Source organism: Nicotiana tabacum, chromosome 7 (assembly GCF_000715075.1).
Source record: "Nicotiana tabacum cultivar K326 chromosome 7, ASM71507v2, whole genome shotgun sequence".
NCBI lineage: Eukaryota > Viridiplantae > Streptophyta > Magnoliopsida > Solanales > Solanaceae > Nicotiana > Nicotiana tabacum.
Window position 1 is genome coordinate 51,115,248 of NC_134086.1, and position 21,085 is coordinate 51,136,332.

A 21,085-nucleotide genomic window follows, 5' to 3' on the forward strand; every position below is an offset into this window, starting at 1 on the left:
TTCCACCTCTACCAATAATTTTAATATAAATGGGAAGGTAGTTGGATCAGTTAGGCCAACTAGAGGAATACGACAAGGAGATATGTTATCACCTTATCGATTTTTAATATGTGCAGAAGGTTTCTCTACTTTGTTAAAGATTTCTGAAACTCAAAATGAAATTCAAGGTTTAAAGTTAAATAGACATGGGCCGAGCTTAACTCACTTATTTTTCACAGATGACTCTTTTATATTCTGTTCAGCTAACGCTCACAATGCAGTCCATATAGCTGAGATTCTAAAAAAGTATGAGCAATGTTCTGGGCAAGTGGTTAATTTAGATAAATCAGCTATTTGTTTTAGTAGAAATGTAACGGAGGCAGAGAAAGTAGAGATATGTTCCTTACTTGGACAACAACAAAGAAATGAGATGGGTATGTATTAGGATTACTAGCTATCGTGGGATGCTTATAGAAAAAGATGTTAGAGTTTATTAAGGATAGAGTCAAGACAAAAATAAAAGGATGGAAGGGAAAAATTTAAGTACAACAGGGAAAGAAGTAATGCTTAAATCTGTACTTGCAGCAATCCCTACCTATGCCTTGTCTTGCTTCCAACTCCCTAATGGTCTGCGCAAGGAGATTACATCTCTTTTTTCTAACATTTGGTGGGGACAAACCGAGGATAAAAGGAAGATGCATTTTGAGAAATGGGAAATATAATGTGATTCTAAATCAAGAGGGGGCTTAGGATTTAGGGACTTAAAGACTTTCAATATGGCTTTGTTAGCTAAATAAGCTTGGTGTATATTGTTGTACCCGGATTCGTTGTTACCAGGAGTACTTAAAAGCAAATACTTTCCACACTCAACTTTCCTTGATGCTTCTACACCATCTACTGGATCATGGAGCTAGAGAAGTATTTTGTGGGGAAGAGATCTATTAGTTACTGGACTAAGGTGGAGGATATCTGATGGGAAAAATATAAATGTTTGGACAAATTCTTGGATCCCAAGAAATAATGGTATTACTCTAAAAAGTATTCAAATGCAAAATAATTTAGATCTTAAGGTTGCCGACTTAGTTGACGAAGATACGCATACCTGGAAACTTCATAAGATAAGTACGACCTTTGAACCTGAAGATGTAGATGCAATTTTGTTTATTCCAATATCTATCATAAGATAAGTACGACCTTTGAACTTGAAGATGTAGATGCAATTTTGTTTATTCCAATATCTATCATAGGTCTTAATGATAGATTACTATGGTATCACTCGAAATCTGGAAACTATGAAGTTAAGTCAGGTTACTATTTAGCAAAGGGTCGGGCGGGTAAGACTATTAGGAATTCGGAAGCCCAAACGAGTTGTCATTCTTTTCCTAAAAGCTTCTGGGATTCTTTGTGGAACTTAGAAATTAAAAATAAACTTAAATATTTTCTAAGGAAGTGTGTGATTAACTCTTTGTCCGTTAATTGTAACTTAGCTAAAAGATTACAGAACCTGGATAAAACGTGTAAGATTTGTGGTCTTGAAAGTGAAGATATAGAACATATGTTATTTAGATGTCCTCGATCTCAGCTTGTATGGAAACAAAGTCCTATTGATTGGCCTGATATTGAAAACATGACTTACTTTTTTGTGTGGTGGTACAACTTGTTCTTAAATGCTAAGCATTTTCCTAAATCTACAATATTATTATGTTTGAGTGTTAATATTATGTGGAAAATTTGGAAAGGTAGGAATGCTTGGTGCTTTAATCAGGAAATGTTAGAGCCAACTGATATTGTTTCTAAAGCTCTTTATAAGTATGAAGAATATAAAGATATATTAACTAGTTGCCTCGTTGCACGACTGATAATAGGCTAGATCCATATAGTTTGGCGACATTTTATGCCCCAACTTGACTATGCTTCACTGTTCTAGGATAGTTAAATGGTGATAAATTGGCTCTAATTGTGAATTTCATGTTTTGCTGGAGCGAGTTGTGCTTATGAGGACCTAGGACAGTGTTTGGAGCTAAATTAAAGAAGGGGAAGCCCCTCAGAGCTGAGTAGGTGTGAAAGAAGAGAGAAAAGAAGAGTTGAAATGTTGAACTAGCTTAGCGCAGCCTTAGCGTGACCGCGCTAGTCCAGAAAATTGAGGCAGAATGTTATGCAATATGCGCGGCCACTAGCGCGGTTCGAGCGAGGCCACGCTAGTTCAGTCCGGAGCACATAATTTTAGGGGTTAACTTGGAAGTTTGGGGGTACTTCCACTTAACCTATAAGAGGTCCAGCTTGCCCAAAGAGACATTATCAAGGTTTTTACAACATAGTTGAAGGCAAGAAGAGGCAAGAGGCAAGGAGGATAATTCGACATCGAGTTCTACCTTTCTTCCTTTTATATTTATCAATTATGATGAATTTTGTTGTTGTTAGTATGAATACGATTATGAGTAGCTAAATATTTAGTCCAGGGTTTTGATGGAACCTGTTGAAAGATGAACTTCGTGTTATGTTAATATAGTTTGCCCAGTTTAATCTCTATTTGTTCAACTACGTTCTTGTTGTAGTTGATTGATAGAATCCTCAATTAGATGTTCCTATTTAGTATGTATTACTCGGGAGAGAGTGCATATGTAGGTAATTGTTGAACAACACCACTCCCAAATTATATGAGGAATCAATAACCGAGGGTTTAAAGATGGGATTAGGGATAACAAAACCTTGAGTGCGATCTAAAGTGAGTTGTAATAAAAGTCAGCTAGCGTAACTTGGGAGAGTGCATCTAGTAAATTGTCGTAATTACTCGGGAGAGATTTATGGTAGTAAGAGTGTTCATGATCGATAGAGACGATTAGACAAATCTATGCGAAACATAACAGGAAGGGATTCCATCAATAGCGGAAATCACAACCTTAGATCCTTCTCTTATTTGTTTACAACTCAGTCATAGTTAGCTTTTAGTTTACCTAACTTCATTCATTATAGTTAGTAAAAACATCATCAATTGTTATTCAAAATATATGGAAAGTTGTTTACGAAGAATTTAGTGAATCTGACGAAAGTAATTGGTAGGTTAATTCCCTGTGGGATTTGACTTTGAGCTAAATACTCGGATTATATTTGCAACGACCGCTTGTCCTTTTTATAAGACATAGTTGGGCATGATCAAATTTTGCCGTCGTTGCCAGGGAATTAACGGTGTTATCAATTACAGTTTAAATAAATACAAAAATTCTTAGTGTAGTCAGTTTTCGTTATCTTCAATCTATACATTTAAATTTTAATGTTTGTTGACTTGGTTGTACAGGTGCATGGCTAGAAACTCATCGAGAACTGGTGAAGTATTTGAAGCATTATCATATCCCGAGAAAGTTTTCAAGGCCTTGAATCGGGCCAACCGGAAAGACAATCAACTGAACAATTTGAACCAGACATGGGGGATCATGAGGTAGACCCACTTGCGCTAGTAGTGGTGCGTCTTGTGCTAGAGGCTTCTCTATATGACTGGGCGCAACCCACGGCAGAGAATTTGGCCACAGTGATATTAGCCTTGCAGATACAGGCCGAATCCTTTCAAATCCCAAACAACATGTTGAACTTGTTGCAAAAAAAGGGACTATTTTTGGGGTCATACATTGAAAATCCTCAAAAACACTTGAAGAATTTCCTGTCAATCTACAAAACTCAAAGGCAGCCCAACGTAACTCAAGAAGCAATAAAGCTGTTGTTGTTTCCATTCTCAGTGACAGGAGCTGCCCAGACTTGGCTAAACTCACTCCCCATTAACTCCATCACGACTTGGGAGGAGTTAGTCAAGCAATTTGTGAATAAGTTTCATTCACCCAACAAGACTACTCAACAAATTGATGAAATTTTGAGCTTCAAACAGAAATCAATGGAAACACTACAAGAAACATGGGAACGATTCAAAGGGATGTTGGTTATATGTACGCACCACGGTATTCTAGATCAAATGTTGGGCTAGCGATTTTACATGGGTCTGATAGATAGCGTGAAGGCTAATGTTGATGCTTCAGCTGGTGGAGCATTCTTGAGCAAAACATGGAGAGAAATCCAGAGCCTGCTTGACAAGATGGCATAGAATTCGGGGTGGACAACTAGGAATGCACCTATCACTCCAGTAGTTCACTCAGGGCCCTTAGATCCATCCAACACTCTTGCTGAAAATATGGCCACCTTAATGACACAAATGAGTATACTCACCAAAAAGGTGGAAGAGTCAGGGCAGAAGTAGCAAGTTCACATTGTAGATACTACCAATGGGGGCTTATGCACATCTTGCATTAGTCAGCCAATGGAATGCGGAAAGTGATCATCATCATTACCCTGAGGACATGAATTATGTGTCTAATTATGGGGGCCAGAGACAAGGTGGTCAGAATTGGGGCCAACATAATCAGCCATACAGGCTAGTCCAGCCACAGCTCAACAATGGAAATATGGGAGGCATGCGACCTCACAATAATGTGGCTCCCTACCAAAGGCCACAGAGATACAACAATCAAAATCAGCAACATGGTTATCATCCTCTTTAGCAGCAACATGGTGAGAGACAGTAAGATGGGTTTGCTAGACTCGAGGCAATGATGCAGTAGGTTATTAGGTCGAATGCAAAAATGAGTGAAAGAGTAGATGCACATGAGTCAGCTATAAACAATATTGAAGTGCAAATGGGCTAGATTTTGATGTTTTTGAATAATCGTCCTGATGGGACATTGCCTGCAGACACTCAGATAAATCCAAAAGATCAAAGCCCGAAGCAGCTGATGGCAGTGAGTTTACATAATGGTAGAGACTTATACTTGGAGAAAGAGAGGGCTCAAGATAGCAGATAGGCTGAGATACTTGTACCAGTGCCCATTGAGCTAGATGATTCAACGAAACTGACAGCGGTAATAGTACATCCTGCCCAGGAAGAAACCAACACATAGATTAAGGCTGAGAAAGAAGCTGAGACAGCCCAGGAACCGGTAGTTGAGGTGGTGTCTGACAAAGAAAAACACAAATCATTGGGAAGAAGAGACCTCTAGCACCATTCCCACAAAGGCCGCCAAATACCAGAAAGAAGAACAATACAAGAAATTCTTGGAGATGCTGAAACAAATCCAAGTAAATATTCCATTGATTGATGCTCTGAATGAGATGTCTGGTTATGCAAAAATGATGAAGGACTTTATGTCCCAAAAATTTGATTTCCAAGACTTGGCCACAGTGACTCTAACTCAGACTTGCAATGCTGTGGTGACTAGATCAGTTGCTGAGAAGTTGTCTGATCCAGGAAGTTTCACAATTCCCTGAACCATTGGTAACTTTGCCTTTGCCAAGGCACTTTGTGATTTGGGGGCTAGCATAAATCTTATGCCCCTGGCGATCTATAAGAGGTTGGTAATTGGAATAGCTAGACCCACATCTATGTTGTTGCAGCTGGCTGATAGAACTGTGAAAAGACCCTCCGGTATCTTGGATGATGTGTTGATTCAGGTACGGAAATTTGTGTTCCCTGCAGATTTTGTGATTCTGGATTGCAAGGTGGATGAAGAAATTCCCATAATTTTGGAAATGCCGTTCTTGACCACAGGGAGAGCTCTCATTGATTGTGAAATTGGGGAGCTTAAAATAAGGTCGAACAATGAGGAAATAACATTCAACGTGCAGAAATCTATGAGGCGACCAAGTGAATTTGCCAATTGTTCTCTTATTGATGTCGTGGATGTAATTGTGGAAGCGGATGACGAGACAATGACTATTGAGGATCCTCTTGCTGCATGTCTTGTGAATTTAGATGAGGTGAATGGGGAAGAATTGGCGGAATAAGTGTTGGCTTTAGAAGGCAGAGGGTTTTGGGATAGAACACTTGAATTCGAGCCCCTGCACTTAGAAAATAGAGAAATTCCTCCAGCCAAGCCATCTATAGAAGAACCACCAAAGCTAAAATTGAAGCCACTGCCCGTCCATCTCAGGTATGCGTTCCTAGGACCTAACTCCACATTACCTGTTATTATCTCATCTAGTTTGTTAGATGTGCAGGCACAAGAGCTTTTGCAGGTACTCAAGGAGTGCAAAACTGTCATTGGGTGGACCATGGCAGATATCAAGGGGATCAGCCCGGCATATTGTATGCATAAAATTCTGCTGGAAGAGGGGCACAAACCTTCCAAGGAGCACCAAAGAAGGCTGAACCCCAACATGAAGGAAGTGGTGAAGAAAGAGGTGATTAAGTGGTTGGATGCGGGGATCATTTTCCCCATCTCTGACAACAACTAGGTTAGCCCAGTGCAATGTGTTCCTAAGAAGGGTGGTATGACGGTGGTCAAAAATGATAACAATGAGCTAATCTCTACAAGAACCGTCACAGGCTGGAGAATTTGTATGGACTACAGGAAATTAAATCTGGCCACCTGGAAAGACCACTTCCCACTTCCCTTCATTGATCAGATGCTAGACAGACTGGCAAGGAGGTCCCACTTCTATTTTCTGGATGGGTACTCAGAGTACAACCAAATTTCCATTGCACTAGAGGACAAAAAGAAGACCTCCTTCACATGTCCATATGGAGTTTATACTTTTCGGAGGATGCCCTTTGGCCTATGCAATGCACCCGCATATTCCAAAGGTACATGATGGCCATATTCACTGACATGGTCAAAGACATAATAGAGGTGTTCATGGATGATTTTTCAATGGTGGGAAACTCATTCGACGAGTGTCTTACAAATCTGACCTCAGTATTGAGAAGATGTATTGAGACTAACCTAGTACTTAATTGGGAAAAGTGTCATTTCATGGTACAAGAGGGCATAGTCTTGGGACACCGGGATCAAGCAAGGGAATCGAGGTGGATCGTGCTAAAGTTGACGTGATAGCAAAGCTGCCACCCCCCACATCAGTCAAGGCAATCAGGAGCTTCCTCGGGCATGCCGGTTTTTACCGGAGATTCATAAAATTTCTCAAAAATTTCCAACTCTCTTTGTAAGTTGTTAGAAAAAGATCACTCTTTCATGTTTTCTGATGATTGGAGGGTAGAGTTCGAGGAGTTGAAAAAGAGGCTAGTCACATCACCCATCATTGTTGCCCCTGACTAGGAGCAACCATTCGAACTCATGTGTGACGCCAGTGACTACGCAGTGGGAGTAGTGTTGGGACAGTGGAAAGACAAGCTAATGCACCCAATTTATTATGCCAGCAGAACGTTGAGTGGAGCCCAGCTGAACTACACTGTGACTGAAAAGGAGATGCTGGCTGTGGTGTTTGCATTCGACAAGTTCAGATCATACCAGATTGGCTCTAAGGTAATTGTATATACTGATTATGCAGCCCTCAGGCACTTGATTGAGAATAAGGAGTCCAAACCGTGCCTGATTCGTTGTTTGCTGTTACTGCAAGATCGACCATGAGATTCATGAGCGTAAGGGCACAGAAAACCAAGTCGTTGATCATCTACCACGACTTGAAGGAGCTGAAAACTCAGTTGAGGTAGAGGATATTCTGGAAACCTTTCTAGATGAGTAGCTACTCGTTATAAGCCTTGAGGAAGTGCCATGGTATGCAGACTTTGCAAATTACCTGGCAAGCGGTATAGTTCCCTATGACCTTTCCTCTATGCAAAAGAAAAAGTTTTATCGTGACTGCCGCATGTATTACTCGGATGAACCTTATCTATTTCAAATATGTGTTGACAATATGAGTGTGTCCCCGAGATAGAAAAATCTTCTATTTTGCAGGCATGTCACGCATCGGCATATGGCGGGCATTTTGGAGGAGTCCGGACGGCAACAAAAGTGCTAGAAGCCGGGTTCTACTGGACAATAGTGTTTAAGGATGCACATCAATGGGTGAAGGGATGTAATGAATGTCAGCGAACCAGAAACATTTCCTGTCTCCATGAAATGCCCATGAACCCAATTCAAGATGTTGAAGTGTTCGATGTATGGGGGATAGACTTCATGGGCTCCTTCATCAGCTCCTTTGGCAATAAGTACATACTTGTTGCTGTGGATTACGTGTCCAAATGGGTGGAAGCTAAAGCACTCTCCACCAATTATGCAAGAGTGGTGGCGGGGGTTTTGAAGAAGAATATATTCACCCATTTTGGGACCCCGAGAGCTATTATTAGTGATGGAGGCACTCACTTCTGCAATCGAGCCTTCGAGAAATTGCTAGGAAAATACGATGTGCGCCACAAGGTGGTAACACCATATCATCCTCAGACCAGTGGATATGTCGAAGTGTCTAATAGAGAGATAAAGAGTGTACTGACCAAGACTGTGAATGCCACAAGAACTGATTGGGAGAAAAAGCTAGATGATGCACTTTGGGCCTACAGAACTGCTTTCAAAACACCAATTGGTATGTCACAATACAAGTTGGTGTTCGGGAAGGCCTGTCACTTGCCAGTGGAACTAGAACATAGAGCTTGGTGGGCAATAAAACAACTAAATCTGGACATTGAGGCTGCGGGAACAAATAGAGTCACAGAATTGCATGAGCTAGACGAGTTCTGATTTCTTGCTTTTGAGAGCACGAGATTGTACAAGGAGAGAATGAAGAGGTTGCATGACAAGAACATTGTTGAGCGAAATTTTAATCCTAAAGACATGGTGTTGCTTTATAACTCAAGATTAAGGCTATTTCCGGGTAAACTCAAGTCACGATGGTTTGGACCATTTCGAGTGGTCGAAGTATTCCCTTCAGGTGCCATAGAGATTGACTCAGAGAAAGACTCTCATACATTTAGAGTCAATGGGCAAAGATTGAAACCATATGTGGGCATGGATGAACAAAAGGAAGTGTCAGTGATCCATCTGATTGAACCTCAGAGGTCGAACGAGCCTTAAATGCGCTTATCTGCGTCGTGCCGCGATGTTAAATCAGGTACTGCATGGGAGGCAACCCATTGATTTGTTGTAATTGTCGTGCCACGACACTAACTAAGGTGTTGGTTAGGAGGCAACCCAATGCGTAGTGACTTTAGTATAGTTAGTATTTGTTAATTTTGATTTTTGTAAGTACTAACCAATGCAGGTGAGTTTAGGCAAGTGATAAGTCCATCAGACGCGGAAGGAACAGGTAAAAAAGTGCAAAACTTTTGAGCCTAGGAGCGCGCCCGCGCTACAGGCCACGCATATGGGCAAACATTCTGCCTCAGCATCTCGCCCAGTAGCGCGCTAGAAGCACGACCACGCTAATGACCGCGCATATGGCCAAGTACACTATTTCACTAGCGCGGCCGCGCTCGTACCGCACTACGACCGTGCTAGTACCGTCCCCCCGCCACTTTATTTAACTTAACATTTTTTTTTATTTTTTACTTTCTATGTTAAATTGTTTTAGTGGCTTATAGATGTTTATTCCCCACCCCACCCTCACTATTCCCCTATTCTTCACTCCAATTCTCAACGCCTAAACATTAAAAAAAAAAGCCCAGCCCTAATTCCCTTCTTCTTCAAATTCCCTTCTTATCCAAATTTCCCCTTCTCCATTCACAACTAATCCCAACCCAAATTCCCCAAGGTTCAAGCCACGTCCTCCCCTACTCTTCTTCACTTCTCACCATCTTCTCTCACTACAGGTAAGGTTTTTTTTTTGCCATTGTTTTGTATTTTTATTTTTTTAGCGATTTTTGTTTAATTTCTTCACTATTTGTAGTGTTTGTATAGTGCTTGTGGGTGGTAATGTTGGTGGAGTTGTCTCTTAACTTAGTGGTTGAATTTGGGGGAAATTGTAGTGGTATTGGGTTACAACATGTTTGAATTGGAGTTCCGGCATATAATTCCCACAAGGTGTTTGTTTAAATGACATAGTGAGTGTAAATGGTCATTGTGATCAATTGTGCGAGTGAAGTCTGAGTAACCGCAGTTGAGTCATAAATTTTTTGGGTTGTGCTAATGCTATTCCTCTTCCAGGTACTATGGCACCATCCAGGAAACGCCGCACCATAGGTGCTTCTTCCAGCGGTCAAGCTAGATTGTCCAGGGTGCGCGGGTCAGCTCCTGCTCATCCTTTTGATAGTAGCGGGTTCGTCTCTGCCAAGTCTCAGAACCACTTTGCTGATAAGGCCCCTAAGAAATCGATACCGGAAAGGGGCATAGATATAGGGTTGCTCCAGCTGGGCTGCCCTAACTTGTATAATGAGCTACAAATCTTCTTTGAAGAGCCGGATGAAGGGAATGTGATGGTTATCCGTGAATTCTACGACAATGTAAAAGAACATGTGAATGGTGTAGTAATAGTGCACAAAAAGGCGGTGGATGCTTCTGTTGAGGCTATATGGAGGATATACCAGCTGCCCGCTCATGTGGATGCATATGAACACTATTATGACATGTATGGCAGATCACACACGCAGTGGGAGAGGTTCTTTGCAACAATCTGTGTACCCGGCAAGGAAATTGTTTGGATGAAGTATAGGCAGAAGTTTCACTCCGCAACGCTCACCTTTAAAGGGAAGTGTTGGTTGTATGTCATCAACAACCGCCTAATCCCATCTTCCAACACCACGGAGGTGAATGGTCCTCGAGCTACTCTAATTTGGTGCTTTATGAATGGTCGCAACTTTGACGTGGCCAAGCTGATTCACGAGGAGATGTTCACCCGTTGTCTGGTGAAGAGGTATGGGTTCTTCTTCCCTTCCTTAGTTACTAGACTTTGCCGAGTAGCTCGGGTGCCGGAGAATTTGAATGTGGATATGATAGTACCAAAAGACTCCAAGTTCTGAGCTGATAAGGTAACTACTGGAAAGGAGCATGTGGCAGCTGGTAGTGATGATAGTGCTGAATCTAATGACTCTGAGGAAGAGAAGGCTAAGTATGAGGAAGTGAGGGTCGAGTCACCGGCCCATGAGCAGATTGCAGAGGCTGCAGGACCATCTGGGCCTGCTCGGGTCACCCGGTTCACAGCTTTAGAGTAGGAGGTGGCAGGATTGCGTACCTCGGTCGCTGACTTAGTACACGGGTTGATGCGGTGGCTGCCCAGTAGGTGAAATCGGAGAAGAAAATATTGGGCTGGTTGAGAACTCTGGGTCGTGCATGCAATCTGAACCCAGAAACGGTCTCTGATCAAGAGTGATCACGTAAGGAAGTTTCTTTACCTCACTATTCTTTATTTTGTATGCCATGAGGACATGTCTTCCTTTTAAGTGGGGGGGGGGGGATACATGTGTGTATATGTAACAACTTGAATGTTTGATGTTTTCTTTGTTTTTCTTGATAAATTTTGTGGTTTTGAGTAATAGTCAAATTAGGTAAGTTGACTTGTCCCGACGACGGATCTCTTTCGACGAGGTTCTTGAGGGTCTAAGTCGACGTGGAAATTTTCCCAAAAAAAAAATACAGAAATATGTTGGACTCTTCCTGATGACGGATCTTCTAGACAGTTTTCTTGAGGGAAGTAAGTCTAAAGAAAATACCAAAAAGATTTTTTTTGTTTTAGGTAGTGTAGCAACTCCCACTTGGTTTTTCTTTGGGCCACGATTCTTTTCCAAGGGTTTTGCTTGAACCGTGTGTAGTTAGTTTTTGTTTATTTTGTTTCTAGTTTTTAGTTAGTATTATGGGCTATGAGCTGAAATAGAAAGAAAAGCCCTTGGCGTTGATACACCTGAACACAGTAGACACTAGAGTGTGATGCTTAGTATTAGTGGTTGATTCTTGTTAGAGTGCCTTAAATTGTATGTTTGTAACTGACTTGAGTACTCAAACGAGAGTGTCTTGATAAGCCAATCTGAAGTGAGTCATGTGCCATGTGTATGTGAGTTGTATTGTATTCTATGCTCTACATTTGATGCCTAGAACTTGCCCTGTGTGTTTGCAAAGTGAAATAGTAGCTTTATTCAGTCTTAGAAGTGATATAGGCATTTCTTTGTTAAGCCAGATATATAAAGTAGACCCACCTAAATGCGATACATCGTAGTTAACCCCGTTGAGCCTATAAGCCTGTTTCTTTGGCATCCACATTACAAACCTTACCCAATTGTTTGAACGACCCATCTGTTTGAACCCCTGTACCTCCCATGAGCACTTGAATGGTTATGAAATATGCAAAAGTTAAAGTGTGGGGTGGTGGTTTGGTTTTTGAGTGGAACCAATGAAATAGAGAAAAAGGTGCAGAATTTTGTAAAAGTAAAAGAATAAGCACCACTTAAAAAAAGAGAATGAGTAAATGTAGTACTTGATAAGTGGCGATTGATATAATTGCACCTAATGGAGTTTGGGGTATTATAAATAGAAGTGTGGTAGAATGTATGGCCTGACATAAGTATGGTTTTGAGTGAGAATGTTATTATATTAAAAGTGCTTAGGGAGGTTAGTCACTATATCCAAATATCCTACACGTCCCTTAGCCTACATTACAACCAAATGAAGTCCTAATATTTCTTAGACTGAATAGGCTCGATTAGTAGAGTAGTACACTACGGGCAAGCCTATGGTGCATCAGTGTGGCCTATGAATTTTCTTTCTGAGAGTGAGCGAGTGTTGTCTATCTAAGTTCCTAATTGTTCTTAATATTATTATTTGTGGAACTACTCTCTTGTGTGATGTGCGGGCATGTGATTCACGAAGGAAAGGTAAGTCTTGACCTCTATATAGAATAATTTGAATAAGTATGAATATTGCACGGCACGTGAGAGTCGACTCTTGAGGCAAAGATTGTACACTACTAGACGTAACTTTGGTGATTTGTTCTTGGTGTGGTTAGGGGAAAAGCTTAGTGAAGTAACCTTTATAGAGTGTGGTGGATATCTCGAGGACTAGCAATGATTTAAGTGTGGGGTGTTGATAATAGGCTATATCCATATAGTTTAGCAACTGTTTATGCCCCAACTTGACTATGCTTCATTGTTCTAAGATAGTTAAATGACGATAAATTGGCTCTAATTGTGAATTTCATGTTTTGCAGGAGCGAGTTGCGCTTAAGAGGACTTAGGACAGTGTTTGGAGCTAAATTAAAGCAAAGGAAGTCCCTCGGAGCTGAGTACGTGTGAAAGAAGAGAAAAAAGAAGATTTGAAATGCTGAACTAGCTTAGCGCGGCCTTAGTCCGATCGCGCTAGTCCAGAAAATTGAGGCAGAATGTTATGCAATATGCATGGCCACTAGCGCGGTTCAAGCGGCCGCGCTAGTCCAGTCCGAAGCACATAATTTCAGGGGTAAACTTGGAAGTTTGGGGGTAATTTCACTTAACCTATAAGAGGTCCAGCTCGCCCAAAAAGATATTATCAAGGTTTTTACAGCTTAGTTGAAGGCAAGAAGAGGCAAGAGGCAAGGAGGATAATTCGACATCGAGTTCTACCTTTCTTCCTTTTGTATTTATCAATTATGATGAATTTTGTTGTTGTTAGTATGGATACGATTATGAGTAGCTAAATATTTAGCCTAGGGTTTTGATGGAACCTGTTGAAGGATGAACTTCGTGTTATGTTAATATAGTTTGCCCAGTTTAATCTCTATTTGTTCAACTACGTTCTTGTTGTAGTTAATTGATAGGATCCTCAATTAGCTGTGCCTATTTAGTATGTATTACTCGGGAGAGAGTGCATATTTAGGTAATTGTTGAACAACACCACTCCCAAAATATATGAGGAATTAATAACCGAGGGTTTAAAGGTGGGATTAGGGATAATGAAACCTTGGGTGCGATCTAAAGTGAACTGTAATAAAAGCCAGCTAGCGTAACTCTGGGGAGTGAGTCTAGTAAATTGTCGTAATTACTCGGGAGAGATTTACGGTAGTAAGAGTGCTCATGATCGATAGACACGATTAGGCAAATCTATGCGAAACATAACAGGAAGGGATTCCATCAATAGAGGAAATCACAACCTTAGATCCTTCTCTTATTTGTTTACAACTCAGTCATAGTTAGCTTTTAGTTTACCTAACTTCATTCAGTTATAGTTAGTAAAAACATCATCAATTGTTATTCAAAATATCTAGGAAGTTGATTACGAAGAATTTAGTGAGTCTGACGAAAGTAATTGGTAGGTTAATTCCCTGTGGGATTCGACTCTGAGCTAAATACTCGGATTATATTTGCAACGACCGCTTGTCCTTTTTATAAGGCATAGTTGAGCTTGATCAACGACATTCAACTGGAAATGGTTTTGTGCCTAAACTAACCAATTTTGAAGATGATGTTTTATTATTTACAGACGCAGGATTTTAGTGCGATGATAGACATGCGAGTATTGGTGTCGCGACTTTGAATAGCCTTGGAAAACTGTTTCATGCCCATGGATCCCCAATTCAGTATGTTGGGAAAACCATGACTGCTGAAGCGATTGTCATAAGAAAGGCACTTGAATGTGCTATTACTCTTGGATGGAAAAGTGTGAAGATTTTATCTAATGCTAAGAATGTTGTTGATATGATCCAAAAATAGCTGGCTACTTCATGGGAGATAGAAATGTTGTGTGAAGACATTTGGAAGCTATCAAGCATGTTTGATCACGTCGAGTTTCTTTATATTCCAAGGAAGTTATACAAAGTAGCTCATAATTTAGCTAAATTTTCTATTTCTTTGTTGAAGGTTGGGTTGTCCAAGATGCAAAGAGTACATTTGAACTTTGTTGTTCGTTGATGCAATAATATGAAGTCTTTGTTTTGGAGAAAAAAAAATCAAATTTATAAGATATTCCACACGCTTAACCTTCAATTAATATAATTGTGCACCTTCACTAACAAATTTTACTAATTTAATAAAATTGTTATATTATAATGAGTAAAAGTTCCAAAATAAATTTGTCTCATAAATTACCAATTAAAGACCAATTAAATTTGCAAAAAACTATTAGTAAGAGGGATCAATGATGCAGAATTTACTAATTTAAGGGCAATTGAGCTTATTCAGGAACTACGAGAATCATATTAAACTTATCAATAACTAAGTGACCCAAATTGTTATTTTACATTTTGGGTATACTATTTAAAATATCTGAATCGAATAGGCTACTTTTGACTTGCCTATTTTTGACTTGCTTTTTATTTTGGACATGCTTGTGTGATCTTTTGTGCATCTAAAAGAAAGAAAAAGTAAAAACAAACTTCACTATTAAGCTTGGGATTTTATATATATATATATATATATATATATATATATATATATATATATATATATATATATATATATATATATACACACACACACACACTAGTGTAGACAATAAATTCGCGTCAAGAAAATAATCGAGATAAAAAATATTGCAACAATCATTGTATTTGATTTCAAATACTTTGAGTGTACAATCTCCATGAATCCTCTAATTCTTCTTTCCAATAGTAAATAAATTCAAGGGCCTTTGAGCTTGACTTGAATCAATATTTGTTGCTACGAACAATGATCTTGAATTCAACTAGCACGAACTTCGATTTGAACTCGTACTCGTTGAACCTTGATTTGTTCTTCGTTCTTGTGCTTGAACTTGAACTTGATTGAAGCTTGAAACTTGTAGAGAAATTTGCGGCGTTCGAGCTCTCTCTTGCTTTTTGTTATAATTTCTGGTATCTTTTCCGAGTATAAGACCCCTTTTTATAGTTGTAGGAGGGAAGAGTTATGATAAGAACAAACTCTTTCCGACCAATCAAATTGAAGTGTGACAAGGCCAAATTTGATTAGTCAGAACACGTCACTTGCGCACGTGGCGCAGTTTCATTGACATTTTAATTTGACTTGACATGCCTTGTCATTTTGACACGTGGCAGGATCCTATTGGCTCTTTAGTTTGACTTGGTGTGCCACGTCATTTAACACGTGGCACCAAACTAGGCCTCTAGGAAGATAACATCTTGGGCTTAATGAAGTGGGCTTATCATTTGTAGCCCAATTAAATGGGTTGCCCCAATGGAGTAAGACTTATTTATTTAATCCATATATATTGGACTTATATCATTAATCCAATTATATAAGCTCATACTAATTATTTGAACTAATATATTTAATATATAGTCTAAATTATTTTATTGGATTTAAAACCAATAAAATTTAACTGCTTATAACTAGTTTTGAAATTTATTTAGCCTCAGTATTAAAGTTTTAACTTAATTACAGTTGCTATACAATTTATCAATTATATACAAAATAATATCTTAGAATTTAATTTTCCCTATTTTCTCTCCCTCATCTTCCTCATCCAACCTAGAAGCTTAAGCTATGCGGCCAAGTAGTACCAACCTAGAAGCTTGCTATGTACAAAGTCTGGGCTCATATTCCCTGCCCCTCAATATTAAGGTTTTCTTCTGTGAGCATGGACATCCAATTAGGCGTTAATGATAGTTCAAATGAAAATCATTTAAACGACACTGAAAATTTGGTTGTTCGTTAACGAAAGTTCCTTTTTAATAATTTTAGAGTTAGAACGTAGTAATTCATAGGCTGAATACATACGGAAGACACTTAAAGTTGGCACGATCTTTTATTTAGACACCTGAACTTAAGAGAGTTCCTATTGAGCACTTTTACTACCCGAAACTTATTTCAATTGAGCACTTATTTGACAATCAGTCAAACTTACAAAGTTTGTGCAATGCACTCGCTGATGACGTGGCGAATGACGAATAAAAAATGACATATATTATTTTGAGTAAAAAAAAACTATGTTAAATCTATTTAATAAACAAAATAAAAATAACATTCTAAAAAAGAAAAGAAAAGCTTAATTTACACCCAACCAAGAAAGAAAATATTTAAAAAAATTGAGAATTGGTGTTCTGGAAATCAGTGGTCTTAGTGTTCTTCACTTTTTTCATGTGTGTTCTTGTTCCAAGCACGATTTTAATCCAAATTTGTAAGAGAAACTCCTCCAAATTTGTTATAACTGCAGCTAAAGATTCCCCATGACGACCCGAAGACAACCCCAATATTAATTTTCCAAACTTTTATCAAATCAAGTAACTCATTTTAAACCTTCAAGCTTTTTAAAGACCCCATTAATGGTGTTTAGGGTACGAGCCCTAACTATTAGCATCTGGTCATAATACTTGTTGACTTTCTCCATGGTAATCTCCACATTATAACTTCTACTAGACCTCACAAATGACATTTGCATAGTACTGAACAAATAGGCAACTTCATTATCAGTCAAATCTCCTTTGATAACACCATTTTGCTTTAGCAACCTCACGTCCTCAGCAGTATCTATAATCCCACTCATTAGATTGATATATCTGGTAAATTCGAGCTTGGATTTGGACATGGCAGCTTCATAGACCACCAAATTTCTAAGTATGACTTCTGAACCAGCATTTATAGCGATCACAGGAAGGTAAAAAGTTGAAGCAGCTTGATCTTCTTCGTCTTCTTCTTCTTCATTTTAGTCTCAGTTCTCTGCTTCTACTTCTTCATTTCAGTCGGAGAAGATGACGGAAAGTGGAGGAGGCAATGGTGGAGGACATAAAGAAGAAGAAGAAGGAAATAAAAAAAACAAAAAAAAATTGTTTTTTGGGCTTTTCAGGCGCCCATATTGGGTGAAACTCACTTTACGTGCCAACTCAACAAGAAATGTTTAATTGGAACAAAGTTCATGTAACGTACGTGCTCAATAGGAACTCTCTTAAGTTCAGGTGTCTAAATAAAAGATCGTGCCAACTTTAAGTGTCTCTGTATGTATTACGCCTTAATTCATATTGAGAAATTCTATTGACAACCATTAAAAAGCTTATAAGCTTTGAATTTGAAAATTGAATTTTTTGAAATTATTATTTATTTGGATTAATTGTTGTTGCAAATGATTGAAATATCCTTTGGAGTATATCTCAATTTTGAGAGAATTTGATGAAGATTCGAGGTGGTTTTGGTTGGCATTTCAGATTGAAACCGGAAGAAGAAGACATAAACAAAGTGTATATATTTTGTATGTCAGGTGTAGAAACGGTAAAATATTTGCAACTAACACAATTGTATATAAATTATATGTAAATTATAGTTTTTGACTGGATTCTATTCAAAAAAATTGTATTTAAGTTATAGATGTATTGTAAATTTTGATTGAATTTGTATATATTTTGTAAAAATAATAATAATTGTTTTCTGTAAATACAAAAACTTAGATAAATTGAATAAATAAGTTTAAAATCTCGTATATATACGAAAAAATTTCCATATTAAATCATCTTCTAGCAAATATCATCAAGCCCAGCGCTGGGCCCAAAATCTCCTTTGTTTTGCCGAAGTAAATAGTAGGGGATTTTGCATCTATACCCGTTTTTTGTGCCACATTTTAACTTGTGTCCGCTTTGCAAAAAAAATTACAAGCGTACCCGCTTTTTCACATAACTTCAGCACACGGGGCTGAAGTAGCAAAGGCAATCACGCAAAACTTCAGCATTCTAGTAGCTGGGCCTGAAGTTCAGATATAGAGCTGAAGTTTTTGTGTTGTAACTGGGAAACTTCAGCTCTTGAGCTGAAGTTTTTGTGTTGTAACTGGAAACTTCAGCTCTAGAGCTGAAGTTTCTGTGTTGTAATTGGCTACTTTTTAATTCCCTCTCTGTAATGCACATAACACATGATACTCATCTTCACTGTTATGTTAGCTTTAAGCTTTATTAGTCTGCAACAGAACTAGACACTTAAGATATGGATTGCATCGCTAACAAAAGATTAACCAGAACTATAGCCAGTTATAGCAACTGAATCAGGATGATTATCTACTATAGCAGTAAGTTCTTGCATAGCTAGCAAAACCAAAACACATGGACTGTTAACAACAGAAGCATATAGACAGCAGCAGAAATGATCGAAAGCTCAAGAAATAAAGTGTGGTCACAACTTCATTTAAAGCTAGTGGAATATAGTTAGCAGGTATTTAAATAACAAAATATACGGATAGCAGCAGAAATCATCAAAATTACAAGAAATATAGTGTGGTCTCCGCTTCATACAAAGCTAGTGGAGTAAGTAACATGAGCAGACTGAAGTTTTCGACGCAAGACCAATAAAAAAAATAGGCTCTGCATTTTGTCTTTTGTTGAGAAGAAGAAACGAAGGAGGTGAAGAGGGAGGAGAAAGGGTGCTGACGTTATTTAAGAAGTGGGTACAAGTTGAAAATTTTTTAAAAAATGGATAATATAGGTTAAATGGAGGCGACCAAATAGGGCGTCCCGTGCAATTTTTACTAAATAGTGTGTCTTCTACTAAAATCGCAGCATGATACACACGAAGTTATAGAATGAATAAATAAATAAATAAATAAATAAATAAATAACGTATCATATTTATTTATTTCGTGCAAAATGCAAAAAGTTTCATCTATCTTCTACTAGTTATGAGGCACAACTTTTGTTTTGATACTTTGGTTTTAACATTTATTTTGATATATTTATTAACATTTAGTTCCATTATTTTATGATTTAAAAGAAATTAAATGTTTGAAGTTTATCTTTCACTAGAATTTTATCTGAGCAAAAGAAAAATTGTTGATCTTTTCCTTATTACTGAACATCTATCTAGAGATGTGCATACCATGATTTTAGACATTCCTAATATTTTCATGATTAGGGATTATTGTCCATGTCAAGATGATAGCTGATACTCTAAAGATGCACCCTAACAAACATGTAATTTGTAAAAGTTTTTGTATTGGCAATAATTTAGGACATCGAAAATAAATGGCTGTACTTGCAAAAATATCGGTCATCCCTACATTTCATGATAAAATTTCACTTCTGTTGTATACCCTTAAACGTAGATTATCACTAAAACAATTCCATTAACAACCTCGTTTAATGACCACGTTTTTCTCTCTAAAAATTACTTTCTTTTGAGTTAGTCAAGCATGAACACGGATTAAGACTCTCCCGCTCTTTTGACATCCATATTATTAGCCCAAGAAAAAAAAAATCAAGAAATGTAGCTTAAGGAAGGATGGCCTTTTGGAACAAAAATGTCCCCTCTTCTTCTTCTTCTTCTTCTTCTTCTAACTATTTTCCAATCATAGGCCTTCTTTCCCTCCTCCTCTTACATCCTACCACCACCACCTTCTCCTCCTCTTTTGCTAACGCCATTCGCGTTGTTGCCATCCAAAAACCTACCTCCGATGACATTCCTTCCTTCCGAGAAGCACCTGCCTTTCACAATGGCAATGCATGCAGCTCACGTGACATAGACAAAATCCAAATAGTAATGCCTGTTGATGCCAATTATATTAGGGGCACAATGGCTGCAGTATTGTCTATTTTGCAACATTCAACATGCCCAGAAAACACTTCCTTTCATTTCCTTTCCATTCATCTTGAGCCTGAGATTATTTCCCTTATCAACTCCACTTTCCCTTACCTAAGCTACAAAATCTACCACTTTCATCCTAATCGTGTTAGGGGAAAGATATCCAAGTCAATTAGACAAGCCCTGGATCAACCTTTAAATTATGCAAGAATTTACCTCTCAGATATTCTCCCTAAGGACGTGCCTCGCGTAATTTACTTAGACTCAGATATCATTGTTGTGGATGATATTGCCAAGTTATGGGGAGTGGATTTAGGAGATAAAGTCTTGGCAGCCCCAGAATATTGCCATGCAAACTTTATAAACTATTTTACAGACACATTTTGGTCGGACGTGAATTTGGCGAAAACATTTGAGGGAAGACGGCCATGTTACTTCAACACAGGTGTAATGGTGATGGATCTTGATGAATGGAGGAAAGGAGGGTACACACAAAAGGTTGAAGAATGGATGTTAATACAAAAGCAAAGAAGAATTTACCATTTGGGGTCTTTGCCTCCAATTTTGCTTGTGTTTGCAGGAAACATTAAGGCAGTTGATCATAGATGGAACCAACATGGATTAGGTGGTGACAACTTTGAAGGAAAATGTAGGGGACTTCACCCTGGACCCATCAGCCTACTGCATTGGAGTGGCAAGGGTAAGCCATGGTTGAGACTTGATGCTCGAAAGCCCTGTACCATCGATTACTTGTGGGCACCGTACGATCTGTATCGTTCAACCAGAGTTGCATTAGAAGAGTGAGAGAGAGAGAACTGAATAGAACTCAAGATAGATTGATAGAAAGAGAACTTGCTGCATTTGAAAATGAAATGGTGCAAACATAGATGCAATATAATTGCACTGTAAGACATTGTCAGGGAAGAATGATTAAGATTACAGCTAATAGTCCTA

The 21,085-nt window shown here is 38.6% G+C and overlaps 1 protein-coding gene across 1 annotated transcript; it reads left to right on the forward strand.

Moving 5' to 3' along the window:
* The first annotated feature begins 19,689 nt into the window (after positions 1 to 19,689).
* On the forward strand, positions 19,690 to 21,079 carry LOC107763012 (putative galacturonosyltransferase-like 4). The gene has a single exon (XM_016581422.2). The coding sequence runs from the start codon at positions 19,832 to 19,834 to the stop codon at positions 20,933 to 20,935; it is 1,104 nt and encodes a 367-aa protein (XP_016436908.1). The 5' UTR covers positions 19,690 to 19,831; the 3' UTR covers positions 20,936 to 21,079.
* The last annotated feature ends 6 nt before the right edge of the window (positions 21,080 to 21,085 follow it).

What these genes read in the sequence shown, in the direction of transcription:
- LOC107763012 (XM_016581422.2), top strand. Translation starts at nt 19,832, where the DNA reads ATGGCCTTTTGGAACAAAAATGTCCCCTCTTCTTCTTCTTCTTCTTCT.